General features: G+C 36.3%; 1 protein-coding gene across 1 annotated transcript in view; it reads right to left on the reverse strand.

The window, feature by feature from the left end:
• Window positions 1-11,953: 11,953 nt before the first annotated feature.
• Window positions 11,954-26,828, reverse strand: part of tcf7l1b (transcription factor 7 like 1b) — a 72,596-nt gene continuing 57,721 nt past the window's right edge. The window contains exons 5-12 of the mRNA XM_048210977.1: window positions 22,776-22,908; window positions 22,590-22,692; window positions 21,086-21,169; window positions 16,309-16,449; window positions 15,910-16,069; window positions 15,101-15,208; window positions 14,208-14,259; window positions 11,954-12,854 (exon numbers count right to left, since the gene is read on the reverse strand). Coding sequence (XP_048066934.1) covers window positions 12,388-12,854; window positions 14,208-14,259; window positions 15,101-15,208; window positions 15,910-16,069; window positions 16,309-16,449; window positions 21,086-21,169; window positions 22,590-22,692; window positions 22,776-22,908 — 1,248 coding nt within the window. The 3' untranslated portion in view covers window positions 11,954-12,387. The remainder of the gene's footprint in view (window positions 12,855-14,207; window positions 14,260-15,100; window positions 15,209-15,909; window positions 16,070-16,308; window positions 16,450-21,085; window positions 21,170-22,589; window positions 22,693-22,775; window positions 22,909-26,828) is intronic.

The following is a 26,828-nucleotide window of genomic DNA, read 5'->3' on the forward strand; positions in this document are numbered from 1 at the left end:
TATCAGACACATAATTATTAGAGGAAACAATAATAATCAAAAGATGAACATTTATTAATAAGCAGTTTAACAACAGTTATTGTTTAATTATTATTCATTAAACCTATTAATACATGTTCATTCATTTAATGTCCAACATACTTTGGGTTCATTTTAAGCAAGCAATACAGTCATTTTTAAACAATAGTTGGGTTAAATAAAACTACCCAGCAGGTTGGGAAAACATTCAACCCAACCAGTGGGTTAAAAGAACCTAACTGCTGAGTTAAAACAACCCAATCGCTGGGTTTGTCCATTTTCAACCCAACCTGGGTTATTTTGAACCCAGCACACAACCCAGTCAAATGTTTAAACTCTTAACTGAATCATGAGCTTAAATACTTTTGATATTTCAAGCTTCTGTATAAATGCATGCAATGTAATATAAGTTATTATTTGTATTACTATTATTTTTTTGAGTAAATAAGTGAGTTTAAGTAGTTAATAAAGGAAATGCAGCCAACAAGTGTGCATGCATTTACTCCTTAAATAATATTTCGAAGATATAAACTGCCCATGAACCTGACATTGCTGTGAACCATTTCTATGAATTGACAAGATCCAGCATTCAGTCCTGAAATAGAGTCAAGTTTTCAGCCTCACTTCATAGAAAATTATTGATGAAGCCATGAAAGGCTACAAACTCCCCCTCACACTGAACCTGAAGTCATATTCAGCCTTCAGTTCCTGTCATGACACAGTACAGCAAGTTTCATCAATTGTACGTCAATGACTCTGCATCAACCACATATGAATCGACCGTTCAGTAATCAGAAAATGGAAACGTCGCTGTTCCTCCTCTTTTAGAGACTGACAATCAGGCTGACGGTCTATTAATTTGGCATTGCACTCCAGACCTCCTCAAGCTGATTTATGTGTTCTTTTGTCTTAATATTGATTGTCGGAGTAGAGGAATGTAAACACAATGTCAAGTGATTCAGACACATCAAAGGCCGAACCTGGCATGAATTCAGGATCAAAGCCGAGCCCACGGCAGAAGCTTGGCCAGGGGCCAGTGCGCTCTAATGAGCTGAATTAACATGTATTAATTCTGACCTTGTGAGGAGCAGACAGATGTCTCTTATGAGGGAGAGAGAGTTCATCACACACTTTGTTCAATGCACACATTTAAAGGAGAAGGTCTCCTGATTATTAAAGTCGCAATCCTCCAAATGAAAGAGATCCCAGTGACAACAGATAAATGTTAGACAATTTTTGTAATCAACAACAACAAAAATAGTGTAATCTTTTCCAAAAACATTGGCAATAGAAATAAATTACAATATTTTAATTATTATATGCCTGATATTTCTTATAAAAGAACATATATTACAGCAAAAATCAAACAAGAAAGCTTGCCATATTGTGTTCGCAAAAAAGTTTAGGGTCAGTACTGTTTCTTGAGCATCAAATCATCATATTAGAATGATTTCTGAAGGATCATGTGACACTGAAGACTGGAGTAATGGTGCTGAAAATTCAGCTTTGATTACAGGAATAAATTACATTTTAAAATATATTCATATAGAAAACAATTATTTTAATAATATTTCACAATTTTTCTGCTTTTACTGTATAAATGCAGCCTTGATGAGCAGAAGAGACTTCTTTTTAAAAATCTCACCAAAACGTTTGAACGGTAAATTCTCTGTATTAACTTGTTTTTATTATCATATTATTATCTATATCGGTATTATAATAATTTCTAGTATTGAATATCAGCATCTGCCATCTGATTACCTGCAGCCTCGTGCCTATATATATTATTGTTGTATAAATCTATTTATATTATAATAGATTTTTTTTTTTTTTTTTTTTTTTTAATAAATAAAAAATTTGGGATTACATTTTCAAATATTTAGAAATAAAAAAATGAAATTATATATATTTAATTATAATATATTTAATTATAATTTTATAATTAAATAAATAATAAAATATCAAAATTGAAAGATGTAAAATCAGAATTCAGAGAAAAAAAGTCAAAATTCCTAAATATTTAGAATTAAATATATTTTTTAATTTCATAATTAAATACATATATGGATCAATGACGTGTCTTTTTTTGTCCAAAGGTCTTAATAATAATAAAAAACAAAGATATGACATCCAAAGTATGTAAGGTACAACAACTAGATCTCTTTTATTGAATCCAAAAGGTTTTAATTATATTTTCCTATATATAAAGGTATTTTAAAGATTTTGAAGTGTCAAAAGGTCATTCGGTTTAACCGTCCAAAGGCCAATACAGCCTTTTCATTTGTGATTAAAATATCTTAAAATGTAATAAATGTATATATTTTTTATTCTGGCATGATTTTATAACATCATGTATCAACATGGTATTAAAATGATGTGTAGAAGTCATTACTTTGTTATGAGAAAGAATGTCCGGAAAAATGAATTTCATTGATGTAATTCGGAGTAACCGATATAAAGTGACCATTTTAGATCAAGTCATGCGGTCAGTATCATGTGACAGGATGTGACATCATTCAGACACCTGCAAAAGACCACATGGTCATGAAGTAAAGTAACTAACTCTCTATTAACTATTTGAAAAATTCATGTTTTTGTTCATACGCATGTCCCGAAACATCAGGTCATTCGGTACAACTGCTATAAAACATGGAAAATGTTGTAATATTTTAAAAACTTATACTAAATATAAAATGTTTGATTGTTTGATGTGTGATGCTAGATATCAGCCTGTTAGCATTGTTTGAAAATATCGTCATTCGGTATAACTTAAAGTGTCATTCGGTAAAACCGAAATTTTGGTTAAACTGAATGAGTTTTTTGGTAACAAATTTTGTCCATCTTGTAAAAAATGACAAAAACAGTATTAATTGATAATAAAAACTGCATAATCTAATTTTTAACATTTAATAAAACTTAAAAAAGAATTATATCTATTGTTTTTTTTACACTTTTAAAAACCTTATTCATCAATGACCCATAGATTTAGTTATAATCATATATAACTATAATAGAAATTTATAATTAAACAATGAAATATTATACTATATAAAAATATATGCTATTTATGAGGACAATAATAAATGAAATATTACATTTAAATAATAAAAACACAAATTACTATAAAATATGTAAGAAAAAATACCATTACTGCTTAAAATACTAGCAAGGCATATTCAGCATAGCAGATATTTTATAATAAAATGGCTGCCAATGCAATGAAGTGCAACACAATTAAATAATGTCTGAACTCATCAGGTAAACACAAAATTGTGCTGCGCCTGCAACTCCAGCCGAGTTAACAAGCACTTTTCCAAGAATTGACTTGGAGAAAACAAGCTTGGGAGAATAATCACAGATATCTTTCTGCAGCCAATCTCTCTAACAGGCCAGTCATATTAAAGTCACTCAGCCCGGCTCGTGTGGGTCACGTGGTGTGTGTGTGTGTGTGTGTGTGACGGTGGGCGTATGGAGAATAGGCCAGCGCATCAGAGTCCTAGCCTTAAGGAGCCAGGCTTTCTCTGTTGTCTGACAACTCATTACCTTTAATTTGGTTGATGGGTCTAGAGCTAAGGGTACACAGAGACACGGGGCCCCAGAGAGCATTGCAGGGCCCGAGATGATGCAAGCCATATTTCTCGCTTCTCTAATGACTGCAGAGCAAAATAAAATATAAGCTTTTGTGTGCATGTGTGTGCGTGTGACTGACAGGTCTGTACCTCACCTGAGGGCAGAGAGGGAAATGAGCACTCAACGTGTGTCAACCTGTCTGTCTGCATGCGCACACGCACACACGCGCACGCCGGCGTGTCATCTGACAGAGAGGCCAGAGCAACAGTGTGCTGTTAAACCGCTCATAGTTGAGTCATATGGGAACCAACACACACTGTAAGACATCATTAAGCAATTAGTGATAATGATGCGTTGGATTTCCTCATACTTGACTTGATTGGCTGTTGCTGGCAGTGTGAAACACGTCGTTTAGCTTCCTCTCTGAGCTGGCCTGAGTCTTGTTATGGCACATTAATATTATTCCAGTGTACACGCAGATGCGCTCGTGATAGGCGGCTCAGTATTTTAGCGTGGTGGTTGTGCACAAATGAGCATCAGCGGGGCTAATTTTGTCCCGTTTGAGACTGATGCTGAGATAGGGAAGCTTGTTTTCGACACGGAATAAAAAACGAAAACAATTCTCACCTTTTTTTCCCTCACAATTCTGAGGAATGATTCTGAGACAAAAATAATTGCTAGATGTTAAAAGATGAAAATAAAAGATGTTAACTCAGAACTGTAGGTTATAAACTAACAAATGTGAGAAACAAATCAGAATTATATGAAATAAAAAGTTGCAATTGCCTTATTATTTTTTATTCCGTAAACAAAAAAATTAAATTGCAAGATGGAAACGTGGAATTGCAAGATGCAAAAATGTGCATTTTTTAAGATATAAACTCACAATTGTGGGAAAAAGTCAGAATTATATCAAATAAAAATTTGTAATTACCTTTTTATTTTTTATACTGTAAAAAAAGAAAGAAAAAAAGAACAAAACAGAATTGCAAGATGGAAATTTAGAATTCAGGGAAAAAGTCAGAATTGTAAGAAGTAAACTCAGAATTATGAGAAAAAAAGTTGAAATTGTGGGAAGTAAACTTACGAACTCACAATAAGTCAACAACTTGCATTTTTTTAAGATATAAACATAAGATTTATAAACAATTTTGAGAAGTCAAACTTGCAATTGCAAGAAAAAAGTCAGAATTCTGAGATAAAAAGTCACAGTTACCACAGTTACACAATATTTCATAAATAAAGTGATAAATTATGGATTACTTTAACAATGTCTCTACTACCTTTCTGGGGCTTGAAAGTGGTAGTTGTGTGACTGTCAATGGAGGGACAGAAAGCTCTCAGATTTCATCAGAAATATCTTAATTTGTGTTCTGGGGCCGGGTGCACCAGCTGGACGTAAAAGGTTGGTGTAAGCTCTACGCTGGACTTAGTTACCTCCAGCTTTCCAATGAATATTTACACCTGTTGCACCATCTAAAACTACGACTAGGCGCAGGTACGCTTTGCATAGACGATGCACGTACACGCTGGTGTGTTTTACAGCACTGTTAGTTGAGACGCGGTTCGCGTTACTATGGTTATCAATTTGAATTTATTGGCTCCAAAAAGGACTGCTGAGCCGAAAAAAAGAAAAATAAATTACTCAGATTGTGAAACAAGAAAAATTATTGAGCTATTCAGTAAGAAATGCAACCTGCTGAAATGAAACCTTTCAATAAATTCTCTGTCTCAATATATATAGCATCTAGAGAGAATTGGCCCGGTCTCTCATTACTCTTTCACACCGGAAAGCACCATCGTCTCAACGTTTTTATTTATCTTTATTTTCACCATGGAAACAAGTCAAGACTTCTCACTTCACACCTACCTTTGACTAGGCTTAAGATTTAGTCTCTGACGTGCGCTACGCCCAGATGGTGCAACAGGTATTAATTCTACGCAGGACTTAAAATGCATTTTACGTTAAGCTTAGACTTACGACCGGGTGTACGTCCAGCTGGTGCAACCGGCCCCTGAAGATGAACGAAGGTCTTACTGGTGTGGAATGACATGAGGGTGAGTAATTAATGACAGAATTTTCATTTTTGGGCGAACTAACCCTTTAACCAAATCAAAATGTATTTTCATATTGTATGACAGTTACAGTACATCTTGCAATTGGAAAAAAAAAAAAAAGTCAGAATTCTGAGATGAAAAGTCGCAATTACCACAATTACTGTCACAATTGTCAGTTACTTTTTTATTTTTTATTCCATAAACAAAACAAAAATCCAGAATTGGAAGATGCAAGCTTCAAGATGTATACTCAGAATTACAAGTGTCTAACATGGAATTGTGAGATATAAATGTGCAATTGCGAGGAAAAAAAAGTCTGAATTGTGAGATTCAGAATTGTGAATTGAGTCAATTACCTTTTCTATTTCTTTATTCCATGGCAGAAACAAGCTTCCATTCTGAGGCGTTGCGTTTGCTGAAATGCACATTTTATGAGCAGGATTCTTTAGACTTGAAGGTTTAAATGCAATTAGATGCGTTCCATTCGCCCGTAAGTGGACTGCACAGTGGACTTAACGGTATTCCGCCATCTTAAGTAAGATTCCAATCTAGACATGTGCTGACATTCGGCAATACAATATATCACAATAATGAATATGCACAATATTGTTATATCTTGGGCACTTCAAAATACCGTGAATAATCATTTATTACGAATTATACAAATTTTTATAATACATTTTCATAATACTTTCCCCATCAACCGTATAAAATGCACAACACCACTGTATGCTGCGTCAAAGGACAGTCACTCTGCTGTCACTCTCTGACAGCAGAGGGCGCTGATGGAACAGCAGAAATGCAGCGGTTACCCCGGAAACAAAGCAGCTGCTCTACTGAACAGTTTTTAAAATGCTTCAAATAGCCATTCAGTTTTTTGTATTTACAACATTTCTTAATTTCTTATTTAAAGTTTAATAACATTACTAAAATCAAAAGTTGTAACTATTATTTAATGAACCTGAGCTAAAGCTAACAATGATCAGTTGTATTTTTTAACTAACATTAACAAAAAATAATACCTACTGTAACAAATATAGCTATTGTTCATTCTTAATCTTAGTTAATGCATTAACTAACGTTAAATAATGAGACCTTATTATAAAGTGTTACCTGTTCTTCATAATTTTTTGAAACATTTTACTTAATAATTTGTGTATTGTGTTATTGTATTTAAATGTTCAGAATTATTGTTATAAGAAAAAAATACTTAAACCTGTTAAACTATGACAACACTTTTTTTGCAAACTATTTCAATACCGTGATAAAAGCTTCAGCAATTATCACAACATGAAAATTTGATACCATCACATTCCTATTCCAATCCAAAGGGAGTGAAGTCTGAAGGACACTGCGAACGGCATAGGGAATAAGGAAACATCAACGCATCAAAGGCCCTGTCCCAAATGGAACAGTTCATGTGCACTTACGGTCTTGTGGACTTACAATGGCTGCCAAGTGCACATGTCCATTAAGTCCACAAGACCATAGGGTGTCCCATTTGTCATTTTAGGTTTCAGAAGGGTGCTTGCGAGCTTAGTCAAAGCGGCATTTCATCACGAATGTGTGGACTCATGAGAAGATTGTGAGGGGTTTAGGGTTCCATTTGGGACAGGGCCACAGGAAGAGGAGAGGAAAAATCACCCAACTGTCACTGTGAACCGCGTCACTGGTCAGAACAAACAATGGAGCAGAGCCGCTTATCGTTTTCGTACAACTTATATTATTCATAAATTTTATTATACAAACTAGAATATTTATGAATGGTTATGACGATGAATGTCACATTTGGACATTCTATTGTATGAATAGGTATGGCAAAGTAAAAGTGGGGAGAAACAGCTGAGGCTCGGTGATTCTTTTATTTTACTTTATTTACCTCAGGAGGATTTATTGTGCAGCTGCATGTGGAAAAAACAGTGAACGAGATGAGACCGCTGCAGTTTAGTTATTAAGACCATGGATTACAAACACATTTACACTTTGTTGAAGGGTTAGTTCACCAAAAAATGAAATTTCTGTCATTTATTACTCACCCTCATGTCGTTCCACACCCGTAAGACCTTCGCTCATCTTCAGAACACAAATTAAGACATTTTTGATGAAATCTGAGAGCTTTCTGTCCCTCCATTGACAGTCTATGCAACTACCACTTTCAAGCCCCAGAAAGGTAGTAGAGACATCATTAAAGTAATCCACAAAATATGAATCTCCAACACACATTCACGTAACAATGGCTGCTCTTGTGTCAACACATGTATGCATCGCGGTGCTCTCATGAGCACGTTAGAGATCAATATTTCATAAATTAATTAGGTTTTTTTGTGTGTGTGCAAACAAAGCACTTGCGTGGCTTCATGAAATTGTGTTTAAACCACTGGAGTCATATGGATTACTTTAATGATGTCTTTACTACCTTTCTGGGGCTTGCAAATGGTAGTTGCGTAGATTGTCAATGGAGGGACAGAAAGCTCTCAAATTTACTCAAAAATATCTTAATTTGTGGTTTGAAGATGAACGAAGGACTTACGGGTGTAGAATGACATGAGGGTGAGTAAATAATGACAGAAATGTCATTTTTGGGTGAACTAACCCTTTAATCAAGTCAAAATGTATTTTCATATTGCATGACAGCTTAAAATCTGTTAACAGTCAATTAAATATACAAGTAAGCTATATAATAAACATCTAAGTTTTGAGTAAGCAATAAGGTACTTGAGGCTAGTGCTGTATCGTGAATAAGTCACGGATAATGGACGTTGTTAGGCACGTCGCAAAGCTGTAACTTATTCACGATACAGCACTAGCCTCTCGTACCTTAATGCTTTTATAAAACGGGTACCACACAATACAAATATTAAAGTCAAAAAATAGGTATCAATGCAACTTTCATGAAGTAAACTTTTACTAAAAGCTTTCCTACCACCAGAAAAAATAGTCCCTGACCATGAACAGAAACAGAAGTTACATTATTACGCCATTAGATGGCGGCAAAGACTGTCTTTATGAGTGTCAGTCAGTAGCGAAGACTTTTATATTGAAAAGACTAAATTGTTGTGAACACGGAACAAGACGCAACTGACAAATGCTTTGACTAGAGCTGTCAGTCACGGGAAAACCCCTTAACTGTTAAAAGGACAAGATATCGCAGCGGACATTTAAACTGATTTTTTTACTATGAACATAGGACTGACCTGAAGGAAAATGCTAAATCTGAATGCAGGTAATAAACTCGCTCACTCGATCTCTTTCTCACAATTCTCCTTTACATAATACAGTGAGCTTCAATGAACAATATCAACTGAGAACATACAGTTTACGTTGCTAAGAGTGTTATATAGTGATACACAGAACTGTTGGGTGAAGCGGTCATAGCTGTGTTTTATCATGAATAAAAGCGTCCTTGAGCTCTGAAAAGGCGCTATATAAATAAAACATTATTATTATTATTATTAAAACAGCTATTGACCAATCAGAATCATGGACAGGAACTAACCGTTTTATATATATTTTTTAGATAAGCCTACATAATTTATTTTGTATATGTATATTATATGTAATTTAAATTTAAAGGGAAAATTAAATTATGATAATTATGTTATATCTGTTACAGTGTGTATTCAGGAAGAAGGCAGAAGGTGCAATCCAATAAACGGTTTAATAGTAAACTCAAAAACTCAACATTGCATAACAGAGATCGGACATCAACTGAAAACCAAAGTACAACTTAAATAGGAAACACAATCAAGAATAATTGAACAAACAGCTGGTAATGAATGAATCATAATTAATGTGTCCATGACAACTAAGGAGTGGCGGGAAACTGAACAAAGGAACAAGGGAACCAATGAAAATCAAACAGACATGTAACAATCATAATCTGCTCGTTGCAGGCCGCTCCAAATGAGCGATTATTGCCAGTGAAGTGCACTTCAACGGATATCCCGAGCGTGGGGGAGCAGTGAACACTGCGTAGGGACCCTGTCAATCGGAACACACCTAGGGTCTCACTGCAGTGTTTTCGAGGGGTTCGACACCCGTCATGGCGCTCACGTGGCGCTGCCGCCGCGGCTCCCCTCAGGAATATATGAGGTCTGTCAAGGGTGTCACCTCCGCCCGTCCCCCAGCTGAGGGGGAAGTGAAGGGGAGCGTTCTTGGCATCTCTGGCCGCTTCTAAAGTCCCTAAAAAGCAGAGGACTCTACCTTGTGTATTTTTCACTAATTGAAAAGACTAATGAGCTCCCTGGAGCTCCATCCTATTACCGCGCACTTAATTACAGCGCCAGCAGCAGCTCCAGCCAAACCACAAATAAAGACGCAATGCGAGAAAGTGCGAGAAAACGAGAAGGCAGGGGTTGACCTGCTTTTTTGTCGTTGTTTTGGGACTTTGCATTCCAGGAAGGAACAGATGTCTATTATTTTTTTTAAACCGTGTTTATTTTTGGCAGAAATTTTTGTTGCTCTGGCTCATCTGTTTATTTTCCAGTGCGGTTTGCCTAAATTCCACCTATTAAAGATTTAACTCGAATTCCTCTTATATCAGCAGGGTTTCTCCAGCAGCTTATTAAGCCTTCACTCTGGGCTCTAGATGTTGTTTTTAGAGGATTACAAAATCCCAACATTTTGAGGTAACATAATAAGGTTCTTCCCACAAATATGGTACATTTTGTGTTCCTTGACTTTAAAAAATCATCAGATGAACTAATCTAATATTTTTAGTTCTGAAATATTAGATAATTATTTATCCAATAAAATGAAAAGTATTTTGTTTTTTTTATGATGTATTTGGAAGGTCTTGCCCTTGTTTTGTCAGTGGGTCAAAGACATTTAGATGTACGCATCAACAGAAATTAAAAAAAAAAGTGATTTTATATACATAGAAAGTGCATTAAATGCAACTAAAATGTCTACTTTTAATGTTTCAAATAAGTTTTGGGAGAATAAAATGTCAAAATGTGGGTGAACTAATGTTCCTTTATCATTCAGTGTAACTGATATTTATGTAAAAGTTGAAACAACATAATTATTCTGACCTGTATGTATTAAAATATGTAAAAGAATAAGTGAGCATACTAAATTTTATTGCATTTTAAATTAATAAAAAAAATTCTTGCTGACAAATGGGCAAAACCTTGGATAGTGGCAAAGTTTAAAAATGTAAAATTACAAGTAATTAGTCTTTAATATGGCATAAATAGATACTTGTTGTAAATATCCCTGACAAGATTGTTACACTGAATGACACTTTATTGGGCGTCTTCTGTAAATCATGGTAAAAATGTATATTTAATTTTTGCTCAGAAAAAAACAAGCAAATTAAACAGGATCCATTCTGATATACTGAAAAACAACAATTTACACTGTATTACACTTATTGTTTTGATACTCGAAAACCCTTTTTCATCTTTGACCCTTATACATTCAACAATTTAAATTATACAATGTAATCATTTTAACATATTCAATTGATAATAGTGAATAAGTAGTAAAATAATAGTGAAAAATAATAGTAAAATAGTAGTAAAATAATAAGATAATAGTGTAGTAAAATAGTGAATAAAAATTACATTTATATTTGAATTACTTTATATTCAGCACATTTTGAGTGCAACCCTGTTACTGCATGATTTTTCCCCATTACAAATTTTTTTTATTTTGTTTTATATAATAAGAAGACAGGAAAATAAAACAAAATTTTAAACAAAATGTAATGCCGACTGCATAGGTCCTTCAAAGTTACTGCCATTTAGTACAAATGCATTACCGTTTATTCATTTCTTTAAAAAAATCTTACTTTTATTCAGCAAGGATACATTAAATTGATCAAAAGTGACAGTAGACATTCATAATGTTACAAAAATATTTCAGATAAATGCTGTTCCTTTTAAAAAAAAAAAAAATCCTCTTTTCAACATTGATAATCATAAATGTTTCATGAGCATCAAATCATCATATCAGAATGATTTCTGAAGGATCATGTGACACTGAAGACTGGAGTAATGATGCTGAAAATTCAGCTTTGATCACAGGAATTTTAAAATATGTTCAAATAGAAAACGGTTCCTTTAAATTGTAATAATATTTTACAATATTATTGTTTTTACTGTATTTTTTTTAATCAAATAAATGCAGCCTTGGTGAGAAAAGACTTTTTCCCCCAAAACATTTTACAAATCTTGTTTTTAAATGCTAGTGTGTTTTTCATTTATGGGAACTAACTAGCTGACAGCTAAATTTAGGCTACATTTAAATTTTTAAATTTAATATTGATAGAAAAACAAAACAAAAAACAAGACAACAACATCCATTTTTAGAAACAATTTACAAGTTTTATTTATCAAGTTCACACACTTCAAAACTGGGATAGAGGGGGTCATTGTAAAGAGGTCTAATAAATTGCCAGAACTATGAATTAAACTCCAAAAATCTACCATTAATTACAGGCAAGCTTAAATTTTTTTGTTCCTTCTCGTCTTTTAAAAGTAGTTTTTAATACATGTATTCTTTATACAAGATTACTGAATAAATGCATCAAATAAGAAACCAGTTCCAAAGTAGACATTACAAAAAATACATTGTTTTATACAGACACAGAAAAGCAGATGATCAAATATTGACCAATAATATTTATTTCCTTTTCACTTATCAAAAAAGTTAACCTGACATCTATTTCTCCAAAAAGGTAAAAAGCAATATACAGCATTATTTAAAAGACATTAAGAAAGAATTGCTTTAGAAGAGTCAGTCAGCTGATTTGGTTACCAACGAGAGTGGCTGAGACTGGAACAAAGCATGATGGGAGTGAAGAGCGGCCTGATGGAACGGGGAGGGCGGAGAGAGCAGGGAGGGATGCAAGGAGGAGAAGGGGAGTGGCCGAGAGAGAAGAGGCGGAGTTGACTGACTGCCTGAGGAGCTGGTTGGGAGAGAGATGCTGGGCTGGGAGGAGGATGATGATGATGAAGAGCATGAGGAGGGGGGTTTGGACAGAAGAGGGAAGTGAGACTGATGGTGGCGATCGGGTTTGGTGGTGAGCGACAGCGGCTGGGCCTGCTCGGAGTGAGTGGGGGCCGGAGCGGCGGGCGAGGCCAGGGCCGCAGAGGGCGTGGCTGGGGAGTCCAGCATGCTGCCGTGGGAGGAGCCTGGGCTGTCAATCATTTTCTCCTGAGGGAGGTACTGCATGCACGGCTTCTTGTTCCGTTGCGAGAAATCTGAAAGAGGGCGGAAATCGCACAAGATCAGTGGCGGGAATTTATAATACAGTTTTTCACCCCACTTACAGGGAGAAGATAGAAACAGTGAAGTCATGATACACTCACAGAAACCTCAACTGCAATTTCATCACAAATATTATATTTAGAGACATTTTCGGGACAAATTAGTCCGATTTTCCCACCAAATTCTCATTACTGCAGTGCGTCTGGAAATTTTAACATGTGGTCACATGATACTATTCACTTCATTCGTATGTGTGTGAATGCTAAAGACCAGAAAAGCAAAGTTCACGCAAAGATGATTCGCATTTTGCCGCGTTTAGTAAACTCTGGCTACATTCACACTAGCTGGGTTTCCATCCAAATGTGTTTCCATCAAGTTGGTTGAGCGGATGACGGTGGTATTGTTAAATAATCGTACAGTCAATAAAACACCATCAGTGGAAACAGCCGATTAGTCATGTGGGTTTAATTTATTTGGCAAATGTGTTTTCATCTTCCATTATTCGCATTAACTCTTTTTCACACAAGTCAAAAACCACCTCAAGCGAGTGTACTTTTTTTTTTTTTTTTTGCAAATTAATGGTGTTCCTCCCCGAAATTTGCCATTTCCATCACTCATTTCTGATGCGATACTTCAAAATAGAGAGAGAGAGTCAACAAATTTAATTAAATATTTAAACTAAATAATATTATATAAACATTAAAAAAAATGTTTCTTGCATAGTATTAATGAGAATTCAGTGGGAAATGTACTTAATTGTCATGTTGCTTCATTGTCTTTCTGCAAAATATAATTTATTTCTTCTGATTTTAGACTGAAATATGAATTTGACATGTTCTTCTTGACAGTTTTCATGAGATTCACCCATACAATACTGAACACAAAATGGAAATGGCGTCATGTGTCGATTTGTTGACGTCACGGTACTCAAACTGTGGATGAGATCACAACGCTGACACCGGCCGTCTGAGGAGCCGTTCACACAGGACATGGCCTTGAGCGCAACAGAGCATCATAGAGCCTCCTAATAAACACTCAGTGCGCTTCTATCTCACCCACACGTCCATCTGAGCGTTTCGGAGCTGACACTGATTCACTGTGCTGACACTGCTAATGGTGCAAGATGATGGAAGCACAGAAAGAAGTCCATTTGTAGTGCAATGACTGCTCAACAGAGAGGACGTCCTGTGTGAACGGCCCCTGAGCCTGCAGACGTACTGTACCTGCCTGCGCTAGCACTGCACCTCATAAGCTGCATGTCAGCAAGGAGGAGAGAGCGGGGTTAGAAACGCACAAGGCGAGAGAGAAAAGTGTGTGAGTGTGTGTGTGTGTGTGTCCGTCCTCACCCTCTGCTGTTGAGTCTGTCTTATTATCTCTCTTCCTCTTCTTCCGCTTGCCCTGGAGTTGATATATACATAGAGAGAGAGAGAAACAGAGGGCGAGAGAGATGGAAACAGAGATACAGAGTCAGAAATACAGAAGGAAGTCAAAAAAATACAGTGAGGATAAATGCAGGTTTAAAAAGCAGTGCAGTTTTATAATAATAATAATAATAATAATAGTCCACTTTCTGTGAATTGGGTACAAAATAGGGCCTGAAATTCACACAAATGATGAAAGGTGTGAAAAAAGGTGTGAATTTATTTGTACATCTTTATTAATTAACTACATGTACTTTCTATAGAGTTACGATTAGGGATAGGTTTAGGATTAGTTGCAATTATGCGTAATTAACTGTTATTACAATGGGAAGTACATGTAGTAACGTGTAAATACATCACCTTAAACTTGCCATAAAAACTTTAACAAATGTATTGCTAATTAATGTTAATAAATGCATTAACAAATGTCAACTTCTTGTAAAATGTTACCAAAAACACAAATTATGTGTAAAAAATGCAATGAATGAATATAAAAAGTTCAAAAGTTATTTTTTTGGGAGAACAAAAACTAAGGATTGTTATTTACAATTTTTGTAATTTTTAAAAATAAATTAAATTTTCAAAATTATGATTCATGATTCATAGGATGACCTATGGTGGCCATATATTTATATATATATATATATATATATATATATATATATATATATATATATATATATATATATATATATTTAACAAAAACAAACATGGGATTTGTGTTTTATTAAAAGAAGTCATGGGACACCAAAGTGAACCATATTCACAGAAAGTGTCAAACTGTGTGTGTGCTGTGGATCCTGAAGCGTCTGACTCACGTAGTTATCTCGGGCTGACCAGCCAGGGTAGAGTTGAGAGTGCAGCTGCCTCTCTTTCCTGGCCAGCTCGTAGTATTTGGCCTGTTCCTCTCGTGATAGTGAGTGCCACTGCAAACACAAACACTACAGTCAGCCAAAGGGCAAACACACACACACACACATATATACTGTACATACAGGCACTGCTTACACGACACACACACACACTAGTGTGACCACACACCCCTGTCTTGTGTGTATATGCAACACGTGTGTAAAAATAGTCACTTAAACACTACTGTATGAGGTCCGGGAGATGTTTTTAACAGAAGTCTCATGTAGAGGTCGGGGGAAAAATCTATACAGCACAGTATTGAGATATTTTGCATGGTAATATTGTATCAGGACACGGACGGGAAGTATCGATTTTTTATCAGGGCCTGAATTTCAGCACAGGATTGTGGGTAATGCATATAATTGTACTCATTACTGCAGGAAAACTTCAAATCAATATGATTTCTTTCTTTAAACCCGTAATTTTAGAAACAGCTTGATTTATTCCAGTGATCAAAGCTGCATTTTCAGTCTTCAGTGTCACATTATCCTTCAGACATCATTCTAATATGCTGATTTAAAAAAAAAAAAAAATGAATATCAATGCTGAAAACAGTTGTGATGCTTAATATTTTTCTGCATATTGACTACATCACAATTTTGATTCATGAAACATTTTGGACCACATTCAATATCAGCATTTGTTGCGATTGGTTCACTGAAAATGGATATTAATGCAATGGCGTAGCGGCATCACAAACACACTGTTCACTCACCCTGCGGCCGAGGATCTGGTTGATGGCGGCACTTTCTTTTAGCGTGCACTCGGCCACCACTTTGGCCCTCATCTCCTTCATATAGAGCATGAAGGCGTTTAGAGGCTTCTTTATGTGAGGTTTCTTCTCGTCCTCCTTCTTAGTCGGGCCTGGAGACTTCCTGTAAACACACGCCACAGGTGCATCAGTCATTGTACTGGATGCGAGGGAGTGACATTGAGAACGACGGATGTGGAGGAGTGTGGAGAGTTGGTAGACAAAACAGCGATAAACTTATTTTCTCCCAAATGATATTTGGAGGCGAGAGTGTGGAGCTAATGCTATTTAGTTGAATGGAGCATTAATAGGATGCCTGTCCATTTGGAAAAAGCAAGAAATGCGTTGTATGCTTGTGCTTACGTGTGAGCCGCTGGGCTGAGTTCTCCGTTGGGTTCTTGTTTGATAGCCGGAGAGACAATGGCTGGGTGAGGGATGCCTGTCTGATGAAGACCGTGAGGATGATGAGGAACAATATGAGGAGAAAAGCGACTGGACACCAAACTGTAAAGAGATAGAGAGGTAAATTACCATTATTGCCTACTGAGACCAAGGAAAGCACATCTCCTATCTTAAAAGATTTTGGACTTTGTGACCAGTGATATACTGTTAGTGAACATCCATACACTGTCCATGCTGCTGAGACAATTAGTATGTAAATATGTGCTGCGCTTTCCTCTCAATAACAAAATAAACACAACAAAAATGACAGTGGTGAGAAAACAGCAGTTAAGAAATCATAGAGATGTGGATATGTTTGCAACAGCTCTGAAATTCAGCCCTCTACACACTTTTGTCAGTGTTGCTTTCAATTAGAATTACAATCAAGGCTCTGAACCGATTCAAAACAAAAAGCAGAAACAAATGAAATTAACAGGAACATAAAAACTAAATAAAGTTTAAACATTCTGAACAGAAATGCTTATTTGAAATGACTTGGGCTGCCCCCTAATAGTTGATTAACCGTTAGTCGACTAGATGAGGCTTGGTCGACCAAGTCGGTTAATCGCAGAAAAATAAAAACTCCACAGGAAGTGGCAAAGTCACGCAGTCTGTGAGGGAGAGTTCGTTAACGGCAGGAAATCCAAACATTCGCCTATCATTCATCGACCTCAATTATGGCTTATCACTTGAAACATGTAAGTAGTAGCAACTTTACAAGTCTGCTCGCTCTAAAGTTAGTCTAGTCCTAGATAAATGTGCGCTATTATAAGGCGCATGTCCAAGCGTTTGTGTGGAGAGCAGTGTTGGGCACTTTAAAAAAGTAATTATAGTTACTTGTTACTTCTCACAAATAGTAACTGAGTTAGTAAGTGAGTTACATCATTATAAAAGTGACTAATTGCCAGGGAAAGTAACTATTGCGTTACTTATATAAAAAAAAAAAAAAAAAAAAAAAATCAAATGTGTCATCTAAAATGACCTAATGGCCCATGTTATGTTTTAAATTAATCTATTATGAAAAGTGAAAAACATGAGTAAGATGTGCAATATATCGGGAGACATGGAGTGGGTCACACATGATTTTGACCACTTCATTAAGTTTTGTTTTGTAGAAAGGCTTTCTTTAAAGTGAATTTCATTTTGTAAAAATTGTATTTTAATTTTAATCAATGTTTCATCAACCAATTGTCTGGATTTAATAAATAAGAAGCAAATATAGCAGAAAACATTATCATGACATGGAGGCGCCGGCGCGATCACTTGCACGTGAACTGGAGCGCGTCTTACAGGCTAAATGAACCGAAACTCAGCGTCTGCTTGCCTCACAGACATGAGAAATATATCTTCAGAAAGCTTGAAATATCTACTTTTAAACAAAATAATTCAAAGCGAAAAGAAATAGGTTACTCTCTGATTATGTAATCCAAATGAAATGTGCATTCTCTCTCTAAGCGTTTCCACAGAGATGATGAGAGTCAACAATGTCAATCTTTGCAGCCGACACTGATTCAGAAAACTTTAGTTTATTAATAAACAATTAAAATGTCTCCTTGCTGTTTTTTGTCACATTCATAATCATTACTTTTGCCATTTCTTTATGGCAAGCTTTATGGGTGCGCTTGAGTGCTATAGCCTATATTACGTAAACGTTCATTATTATGGTTTATTCTTTCCAGTATTTAAGAAATTAAATTCATTTAAATGTGGTTAGTCAACTAATGGCTTAAATGAACAACTACTAGTCGACTATAAATAACTTTTCACACATATTTTCGATCAAGTATGTCACAAAGGTTTGAGCTTGCGCTCCGCTCCCATGTTCTGACACAGACACACACAGAGCATCGTACATTATTATCAGTGTAAAATTATATTTGTGTATGACTAACCTGTACTATTTCTTAACAATAAAATGCTTTGCAGGTCTATCATCTCTAGTTACACACCATTCACCACTCCAACACACACCAGAGATTAAACTTTGCAGGTCCTATGACTGAGAGAGAGCCTACTCGGATGAAAACCACTTCAGTGAGCTCAATTATAGTAACGCGGCACTTTTTTGTCAGTAACGGTAACTGCATTGTAACGGGGGGGAAAAGTAATTCATTTGATTACTCATTACTGAAAAAAGTAACACTGTTAGTAACGCCGTTATTCCCATCACTGGTGCAGAGTGTGCTTACTGCATGACATACAGGCGCCGGTGCGATCACTTGCATTTAACTTAAAATATGCCATCATTTTGGTCATACAGATAAGAGTAATGCAAACTGTAAAGAGTCTACTTTTATTTCTGTAAACTCACAATAACAAAACGTTGTGCTTTTGTAAAACAATGAAAACAATCAGGATGCGATATCTGCCGTTTCAGTCTCAGTGAACTTGAGCATGTAACAAAGTGTAAACTTGCCTCACAGATGAAAAATATATCTATAGAAAGCTTGAAATGGTTATTTTTAAATTAACCAATTCAAATGGAAAATAAATATACTCAGATTATGTAATCCGAATGAAACATGCATATATAGGTGCTTCCACTACTGCAGAGATGACGAGTCAGCATCGTTGACAATCTCTGCAGCCGAAAACACAGAAAACATTAATCAATAAATTATTAAAATATTTAGATGCTTTTAACATTAAATAAAGCACATAAACAGTACCTGAGATTATCATCATCATCATGCCATACTTTGTGTTGTTGTTCCAGTCTTGACGTCGCGGCTGGTTAGGACACAGTGTTACGCACGGGGTGTATTGGCTAGACAGCAAATACCAGATTGAGACACGCTTCTCCGCTCCGCAAATACATAAAACATTACCCTCTGCACACATTGTGTTTCGAATAAAGAAAACGCAGTACTTCTTCAAAGAACCAGTTTATTATTTACCCTTGCACTGCAAACGGGCAGAGACAGTCTCCAAAAACACGAGTGATGCTCACTGCAGAGCCAAATGAGGCGGCGGAGCTTCTGGATGAGGTTTGCCGACAGTTTGAGGATCCACTCGAGTTACAAGGTTTAGTCACAAGCTCTTAGTATAAAGTTTAATTCAAGCTCTGGTATAAAGTATAGGCTAAAAATAAAATAACTGGTATTTTTCTAATCAAAGTTTTTGGAACGGTAATGGTACAGAAGGAACGCATGAACAAATGTTAAAATACTGATTCTGCTTGGAGTGAAGCGACTGATTTTTTTTTTTTTTTTTTAAGCCCTAATTATAACTTTATTTTTTACTATAAAGCGGAGATTTCCACGTCAAAGAAGGTGGGGCCTCAGAGCCACACCCACCTATGACATCAACACCACAGGCCAATGGTAGTTCAAAGGTGTTTATCAGCCAGAGTGAACTTTTCCAGAAAGCTATTTCGGACAATTCCAGAAGCAAACTCCAAACGAACTTTGTTTTCGCCTGATTTTGTTCACAATGGCATCACACTAGTTCTACAAATTCTCTTGAAGTATATCAGGGCCTTTAAACATCCCTGAACAACATACACAAAGACTCGGGTCTTAATGCTGTGCCACAACACACTCTTATTCCTGTTCAAATGTTATATATGGTCCAAATAAAGCACCAGCTGAAAAGCTCCTTTATCCGCTCCTGTTACAGGTAAAGTGCCGGGTTACTGTGGTAACAAAAAGTGTGCCACACTCAAGTCCATTCCCCCCTTACCAAACACATATGCCACTTTCCAAATTCCAAGGAAACCACTTCCTATAACCAGATGAATGGAACACGGTTCTGATTCCAGCGCTGAGAGCTTCTACTGAGGTGAACACAATAAAGAACTGTCGTCATCCAGAACCGGAAAAAATGACTAATGTTTTCTCTGCCCTCCTCTTCAAACCTCAAAAGGAGAATTTAGACTGAAAGTATGACTTTCAGATATCTGCTTTAAGGTGCATTCACATTTACATTTGTTCGGCCAATTTTCGTAGACAAAATCAATTTTATTAGAAATCTGAAATTTCATGTGAAGATTTCCCCATGCAGATTTCGCAACAGGTTCAAGTTGACAAACAGAAAGCTACTTGTTTTCAAAGTGGCTGCTGTGTGAGCTTCACATATCGCTCAACGATATACCTTTATTTCTCGTGAAATATTACCAGAACTTCTTGACTGTACCATTAAATCACAAGGCTATCTTTACTGTAAAGCAAAACCTTTTCCATTAAGGACCAAACGAAGGAGGGATTTAATCAAACACTATGAATAGGGCACTTCTCAAAATAGCTACAGAAAGTGTAGTCCTTCTGTAGCCCACAAACGCCAATGGAGAGACAAGCACGGCTGGGCTTGCACTTGTACTGACAACCGTTGTAAAGGTCTGGAAGACGGGCTATTGATCACTATGAACTCCGTATGAATAATTCAACAAATTACTCACACACACGCACACAACAAGAGAAGCTCAGTACAGATGACTTTTATTTAATCCAGTGCTTCCACTATAGGAAGAGCAGTTCTTCATCAATTCAGATCCATTTCATCTTGAGCGACTGTGAATGAACTCCAAACAGACTTGGTTTTGCAGTAGCAGTGTAAATAACGCAGCTGACGTACAGAGGTAAAATACACTCTCACTCTCTTGTCCACAGGGGTGTGTGTGTGTATGTAATGAACCGGAAATAAAAGTGTAGTGTGAAGAATGATATGGTATGGGAAAATGAATCTGGAAGCACACACTCACCTGGACATGGATGCGTTCATGGCAAGAGTTGGGTAAGGGTGACGGAAACCACCAGCGGTGATGGGGTACATGTGTTGACCCTGCCTGAGATGAACAGAGACCAAAAGAGAGTGTGAATCAGTATGAATCAGACAATATGATTACTGTCTTCCGCTGAGCTGCTTTATAGCTGAATTTATTTTGATTTATAATTGAAGAATTTTGCAACATTGACACTCAGCATTGTGCTGAACACCAAAACTATTGTCTTCTGTATAGCTGCAATTAACTCGTTTCATAATTGATGAACCTAACAGGCACTGAACTAAATCAACGCTGAACTGACTTGAGCTGAATAATGACATTATTGTCTTTTAGAGCTGCTTTATAGCTGAATAATTGACAAATTTTGCAGCATCAACACTCTTATTGAACTGAACTGAATAACGGCGCTATTGTCCTCTGTAGAGCTGCATAGAGCTGAACTGAACTTTCAATAACTGATGAAATTTACAGTTATTATACTGAATCAACTGAACTGAATCAGCTGAACTGAATCAGCTAACTTGACTTGAGCTGAATAATGACACTATTGTTCTCTATAAAGCTGCATAGAGATGAATTGAACTTGTTTCATAATTGATGAAATTTAGTTATTGAACTTGACTGAATCTACTGAACCGAATCAACTAAACCAAATCAACTAAACCAAATCAACTAAACCGACCTGAGCTGAGTAATGACACTCTCAAATTTTGCAACATCGACATTGTTATTGAACTAAACTGAATCAATACTGAACTGAATGACACTATTGTCTTCTGTAGAGCTGAATAGAGTTGAATTGAACTCGTTTCATATTTGATGAACTTTACAGTTATTGAACTGAACCGAATCAACTAAACCGAATCTAAACTGACTTGAGCTGAATAATGACACTTTGTAGAGTCTTTGTAGAGATGGATTATAGCTGATTAATTTACAAATTTTGCAATGTCGACATTGTTATTGAACTGAACCAATATTGAACTGAATAATGACACTATTGTCCTCTGTAAAGCTGAATAGAGCTGAATTGAACTCGTTTCATATTTGATGAACTTTACAGTTATTGAACTGAACCAAATCAACTGAACTGACTTGAGCTGAATAATAACCCTATTGTCTTTTAGAGCTGCTTTATAGTTTTTGAACTGAACTGAATCATGACAATTTTGTCTTCTGTAGAGCTGCTTAGAGCTGAATTGAACTTGTTTCATAACTGATGAACTTTACACAATTATTGAACTGAACAATCAACATTGAACAGACTTCAGCTGAATAATGGCACTATTATCTTTTAGAGCTGCTTTACAGCAGAATGTGTCAAATATTTTATGAAGTTTGGATCATTGATTCATTGATCCTGTTTATCAGTGTGAAGCTGCTTTAAAACGATCTGTGTATAAATCAATATAGAAGTAAAGGTGGTTTGACTTGAATCAGGGTGTGTGGATAGTAACTAATAAGACTTTGGGATACTCACTGTGGGACGAGCCACCCCAATGGGTGCGGGATCTGCCCCATGGCCCCAGGGGACAGTGGGTAGTAGGGCGAGAGCTCTGAGGGGTGAGGGGTCCGAGGAATACCTGGACCAGAGGTACACAGTCAGTAATTCACATGATGGAAGACAAAAACACAAGTTAAAACATGTAAGTAGATTGTGTAATACCTGTCTTTGGGTCCAGTATCTCTGGCGAGAGGTGGGTTGGAGGAGTTCCTGGAGAAAAGTGTTCATTGCTGTAGGTGATGAGGGGGGTCAGGGGGTGCATGTGAGCATGCTGGACCACCGGGACCTTATTAGACTGAAAGAGAGAGCGAGACAGGGTCAGATCGAGATGATTTAGAAATCCAAAATCAACCCTTTTTCAGTGGTGTTTGCAAGCATAAGCATCACTATTACTCATATATAGGGTTAGTGAGTTGAGCAGCATCCAATCAGTACTAACTACAGCAAATAATTTAATAATTTAAGACCAAGTCAGTGGTTCTACACAGTGCATCCATGCTTTTTTCCTGTGGTATTTGTTCCAGAAGTATTCCTCTCATATAGGGATTTAAAAAAAAAATACTTTGTTTAAGAGTTACAAGCCATGAACCTAAACAACCAGCCACAAGGTGAATCACAACAAAAACGTATTTGAAAATCGATAAAAAGAAGGTACAAGGTACTTAATCGCTTTAGTGAGGGAAAGAACTACAATCCCATGAAGCACTGCGAATGACAATCGAATGAAAAGAAAAAAAAACAAGGAAAGAAATACAATGAATTAAAGAAGCTGATATGCATTACATTTATTAAAGTAGTTTGAGAGCGTAGAAAAAAAGAGCTGTTGAAAGCATCATGATTCTCTGATTGGTCGAGATTTCTCTGCAGAATCATGGGTAATGTAGTTTTCAATCAGGAGTTCCGCCGTTCAACAATTATTTTAAAAATAAGTTAAAATCATACGGTCTGATGGCTTTAACAAAATCACGTACCATAGATTCACATCCTCTGAGCTCACAGTATAAGTCATTGTTCAAAATCAATTCCCCTATGGAGAAAATGAATGTGATTTTTACTTCCAAGAACCCGACTGTGGCAATACATTTCACATTTGCATACGACTCGAACACTTGATGATGTTAGATACCCATAAAGCACTGTTTACTCAATTAGCATCTTTGTTCTTTTGTTTTTAGGCTATTTGTTTTATAGCTTGTAATTAGTTTCTTTGCCCTTTATTTTACTACAGACAGTTTGCTTGTCTTCAATAATTGAGAACCTGAAGCAATGACACTTAATTGAGTAATACTTGTCATTGTTTTAATTGAATTTGTTGTGCATTTAGCAGAATGTGTCAGATGTAAAACCACAATGGTTCTTGGGTAAAAAGAGGCCAGTGGTTGCTCATCTATGAGAGGATATATGAGGATATTTATCTGTATGTGTGTGTGACAAGGACTGCACGATATTGAAGAAAATGTGATACGCTTTAATTTGTTAAATAAAGCAGGATGCAATACGATAATGTACAAAAAAAAAAAAAAAAAAAAAAAAAGGAAAAATCAAATGTAAAAATAAAACTGTTTATTCTTCATGGTACGAATTAAATAAACACTGATTCTTATTAAAGCTATAAAAGTTATTCAGTCAAGAGCAGTGCGTGATTTTCTCTGTCTTTTGTTGTTTGATTAACATTAATGACAGACAGCAGCAGGTTTATTAGGCTGCTGTCACTTTACGACTGAATGCACGGATCCAATATACTGTTACACATCCACTTAAGACATAAATGACTGCTTATGTGAATACTCACCAAGACAGGCATTTTGACATAAGTTTGTGTGTATTCGGCAATAAGCTACAAAAGAGAACTGAATTTGTGATTGAACACTGTCCGAGAGTTGCGTGTAAGTACCACATTGAGTTCTCTAACGCGGCTTATTGCGCATAACGTTTTTTTAACATTATGCATATCACACATATGTAACAGTCATGGGATCAGTCTATCCTCTATCTGCATCAACCTAAAAGTTTGACTTTACATAACTAAGTATTAAAATCATTCAGTTATCACAAGCCATTATCACAAATTATACATTTGCTCTATTTTGATATATTGTGCAGCCCTAATGACAAGCATGAAGCAATCTGGCCATGCACCAAGGAATGCTGGGAGAGCTGAGCGCTGTGCCAGACAGCCTCACACCCAATGCCACACCAAAGCCCCGTGTACACAAAATATACCTGACAACCTCGCATATAACAGTCACTCAATGCACTGACAACTCCAACACATAACACACCAGTAGATCACGATATACATGCACGGCATGTAATTATAACACTCATTTAAGGTAACGAAACCCAAATCTCTGAACTAATGAAGTTGCACAAACTAGTTCACATTTGTCTGTTTGTTAGTAAAAGCGAGTGAGATGTTGTGGTTCGGGCAGCACATCTGTAGGACTGGGGAATGACTGCATCAATATTTCATCATCCTGAAAACATTGCTGAAACCACAGCGAACTGATTTTGGAGTTTGGGTGTGAGCAGAACTGCTTTAAGAGGTGTGGAGAGACACTATAGACTACCTCACTCATTTATATGTGCAGTCACTTCACAACCTTTATTTCTATCACTACGTGGTGGCAAAGATAATGTCGAATATCAAAAGTACTACGTATTATCGGATGTTACAACATTAATTTAATTTTTTAATGTTACAACACTGATATCCCAGTGTAATGCAGAGTAAAAACTAACAATAAGGATATTGAAGTCACTAATTATTTTTGATGTTATAGACTATCACAGATAAAATGGCCAGTTTTTAAAATATTGTGAAAAATAAAACAATTCAAATATTAGACAATTTAGAAGTGAATTTAGGCATTATTGGATAAACGTATGGATATTCATTTTGAGATCTGCTCAAATATTACATTTAACAGTGAAACTGGCTATTATTTAAAACAAAAAGTCAAAACAAAGATTAAAATATAAGCTAAAACAACAACAAAATCAATCTCTCTCTCATTTAAATTCTCCCACTCGACAACAGTGGTTCCCACAATCTATAAAATCCTTAGAATATGAGGCCTTATTTTAAAAGCTTGATTTCTAAATGGGAAAAAGACATGTAAATTAATAAAATCTTAAAGCTCCATGGGCATTTTCAATATACATTTACATAATTTTATTGGGTAGAAATTGCAATTAGAAAATATATTTTTTTTAAATCCTTATGCAGTAAATCACGAACAACTGGAAAAACTATTTGTTTATTGTTTATTTAAAGTGGAGGCTTTGGAGTCGAAATGGTTGAGAACCACTGCTGGGGGAGAGACAAAAAATACATTGTTTTAGAGGCAGAGAAAGTTATTCGGATGAAAACAAGCTTTTTTTCTTTGGAATGAGTTGATTGATTAACTATAAGACCACCGGGAATGTGTCTTAATTTCATGTCAACTAAGCATAATATCTTACATTCTGAAGTCCTGATCAAAATCCTGTCAATAGGGGGCAGACTACAGTGGGGACGGTCGATCTGTGGCGCTGAAAGACTCAACAGCTTTTAAAATTCACTAACAAGCTGTCAACTATTCCCAGACTGCCAAGTTGAGGGCATTTTGGTATTCACTATCTACAGGACACGAGTGTGAGAGAGTACGTATAAATACCCGAGCTAAAGGAAAGCTAAATGGCATTAGTGTCAGTCTGGAGCTGGCAGAGGGTTTGCGCAGACTGAATCCATGACGGTCTGGCCAAGAGGGCACGGCTCTGCTGGGACGGGCAAAGGAGACCGGCCTGCTGTTGGCTGTGGAGGCCGTGTTCAAGAGGGTAGGAGGATTTTGCTCAGCCAAACATGATTCTGAATCCTTCACATCTGAGATAAATTACTAGGCAAACAGCCCCTGGGTACAAGAGTTACCAACAACCTCCTGAGTTCTGTGTGTGTGTGTATGTGTGTGTGTTTCTCTCCTTTCCAGTGGGAGGTTCTGAGTCTTTGTGGAGTCCTTTCAAAAAAGGAGGAAAGAAAAAGAAAAGGAAAAAAGGACAATGCATGGCATGCTGGGATAGCTGAGGCTTGTTTGTCACCAAGGCAGGAAGCGGATGTAAGAGTGGGCAGAACATGACATCAGCATTTAGAGGCAAGCACACACACACACACATCTAAATTGCATAGGCTTGTATTGTTTTTATATGCAGCTAGTTATAAATACTATAACCTAACCC

Source organism: Megalobrama amblycephala, linkage group LG12 (assembly GCF_018812025.1).
Source record: "Megalobrama amblycephala isolate DHTTF-2021 linkage group LG12, ASM1881202v1, whole genome shotgun sequence".
Lineage (NCBI taxonomy): Eukaryota > Metazoa > Chordata > Actinopteri > Cypriniformes > Xenocyprididae > Megalobrama > Megalobrama amblycephala.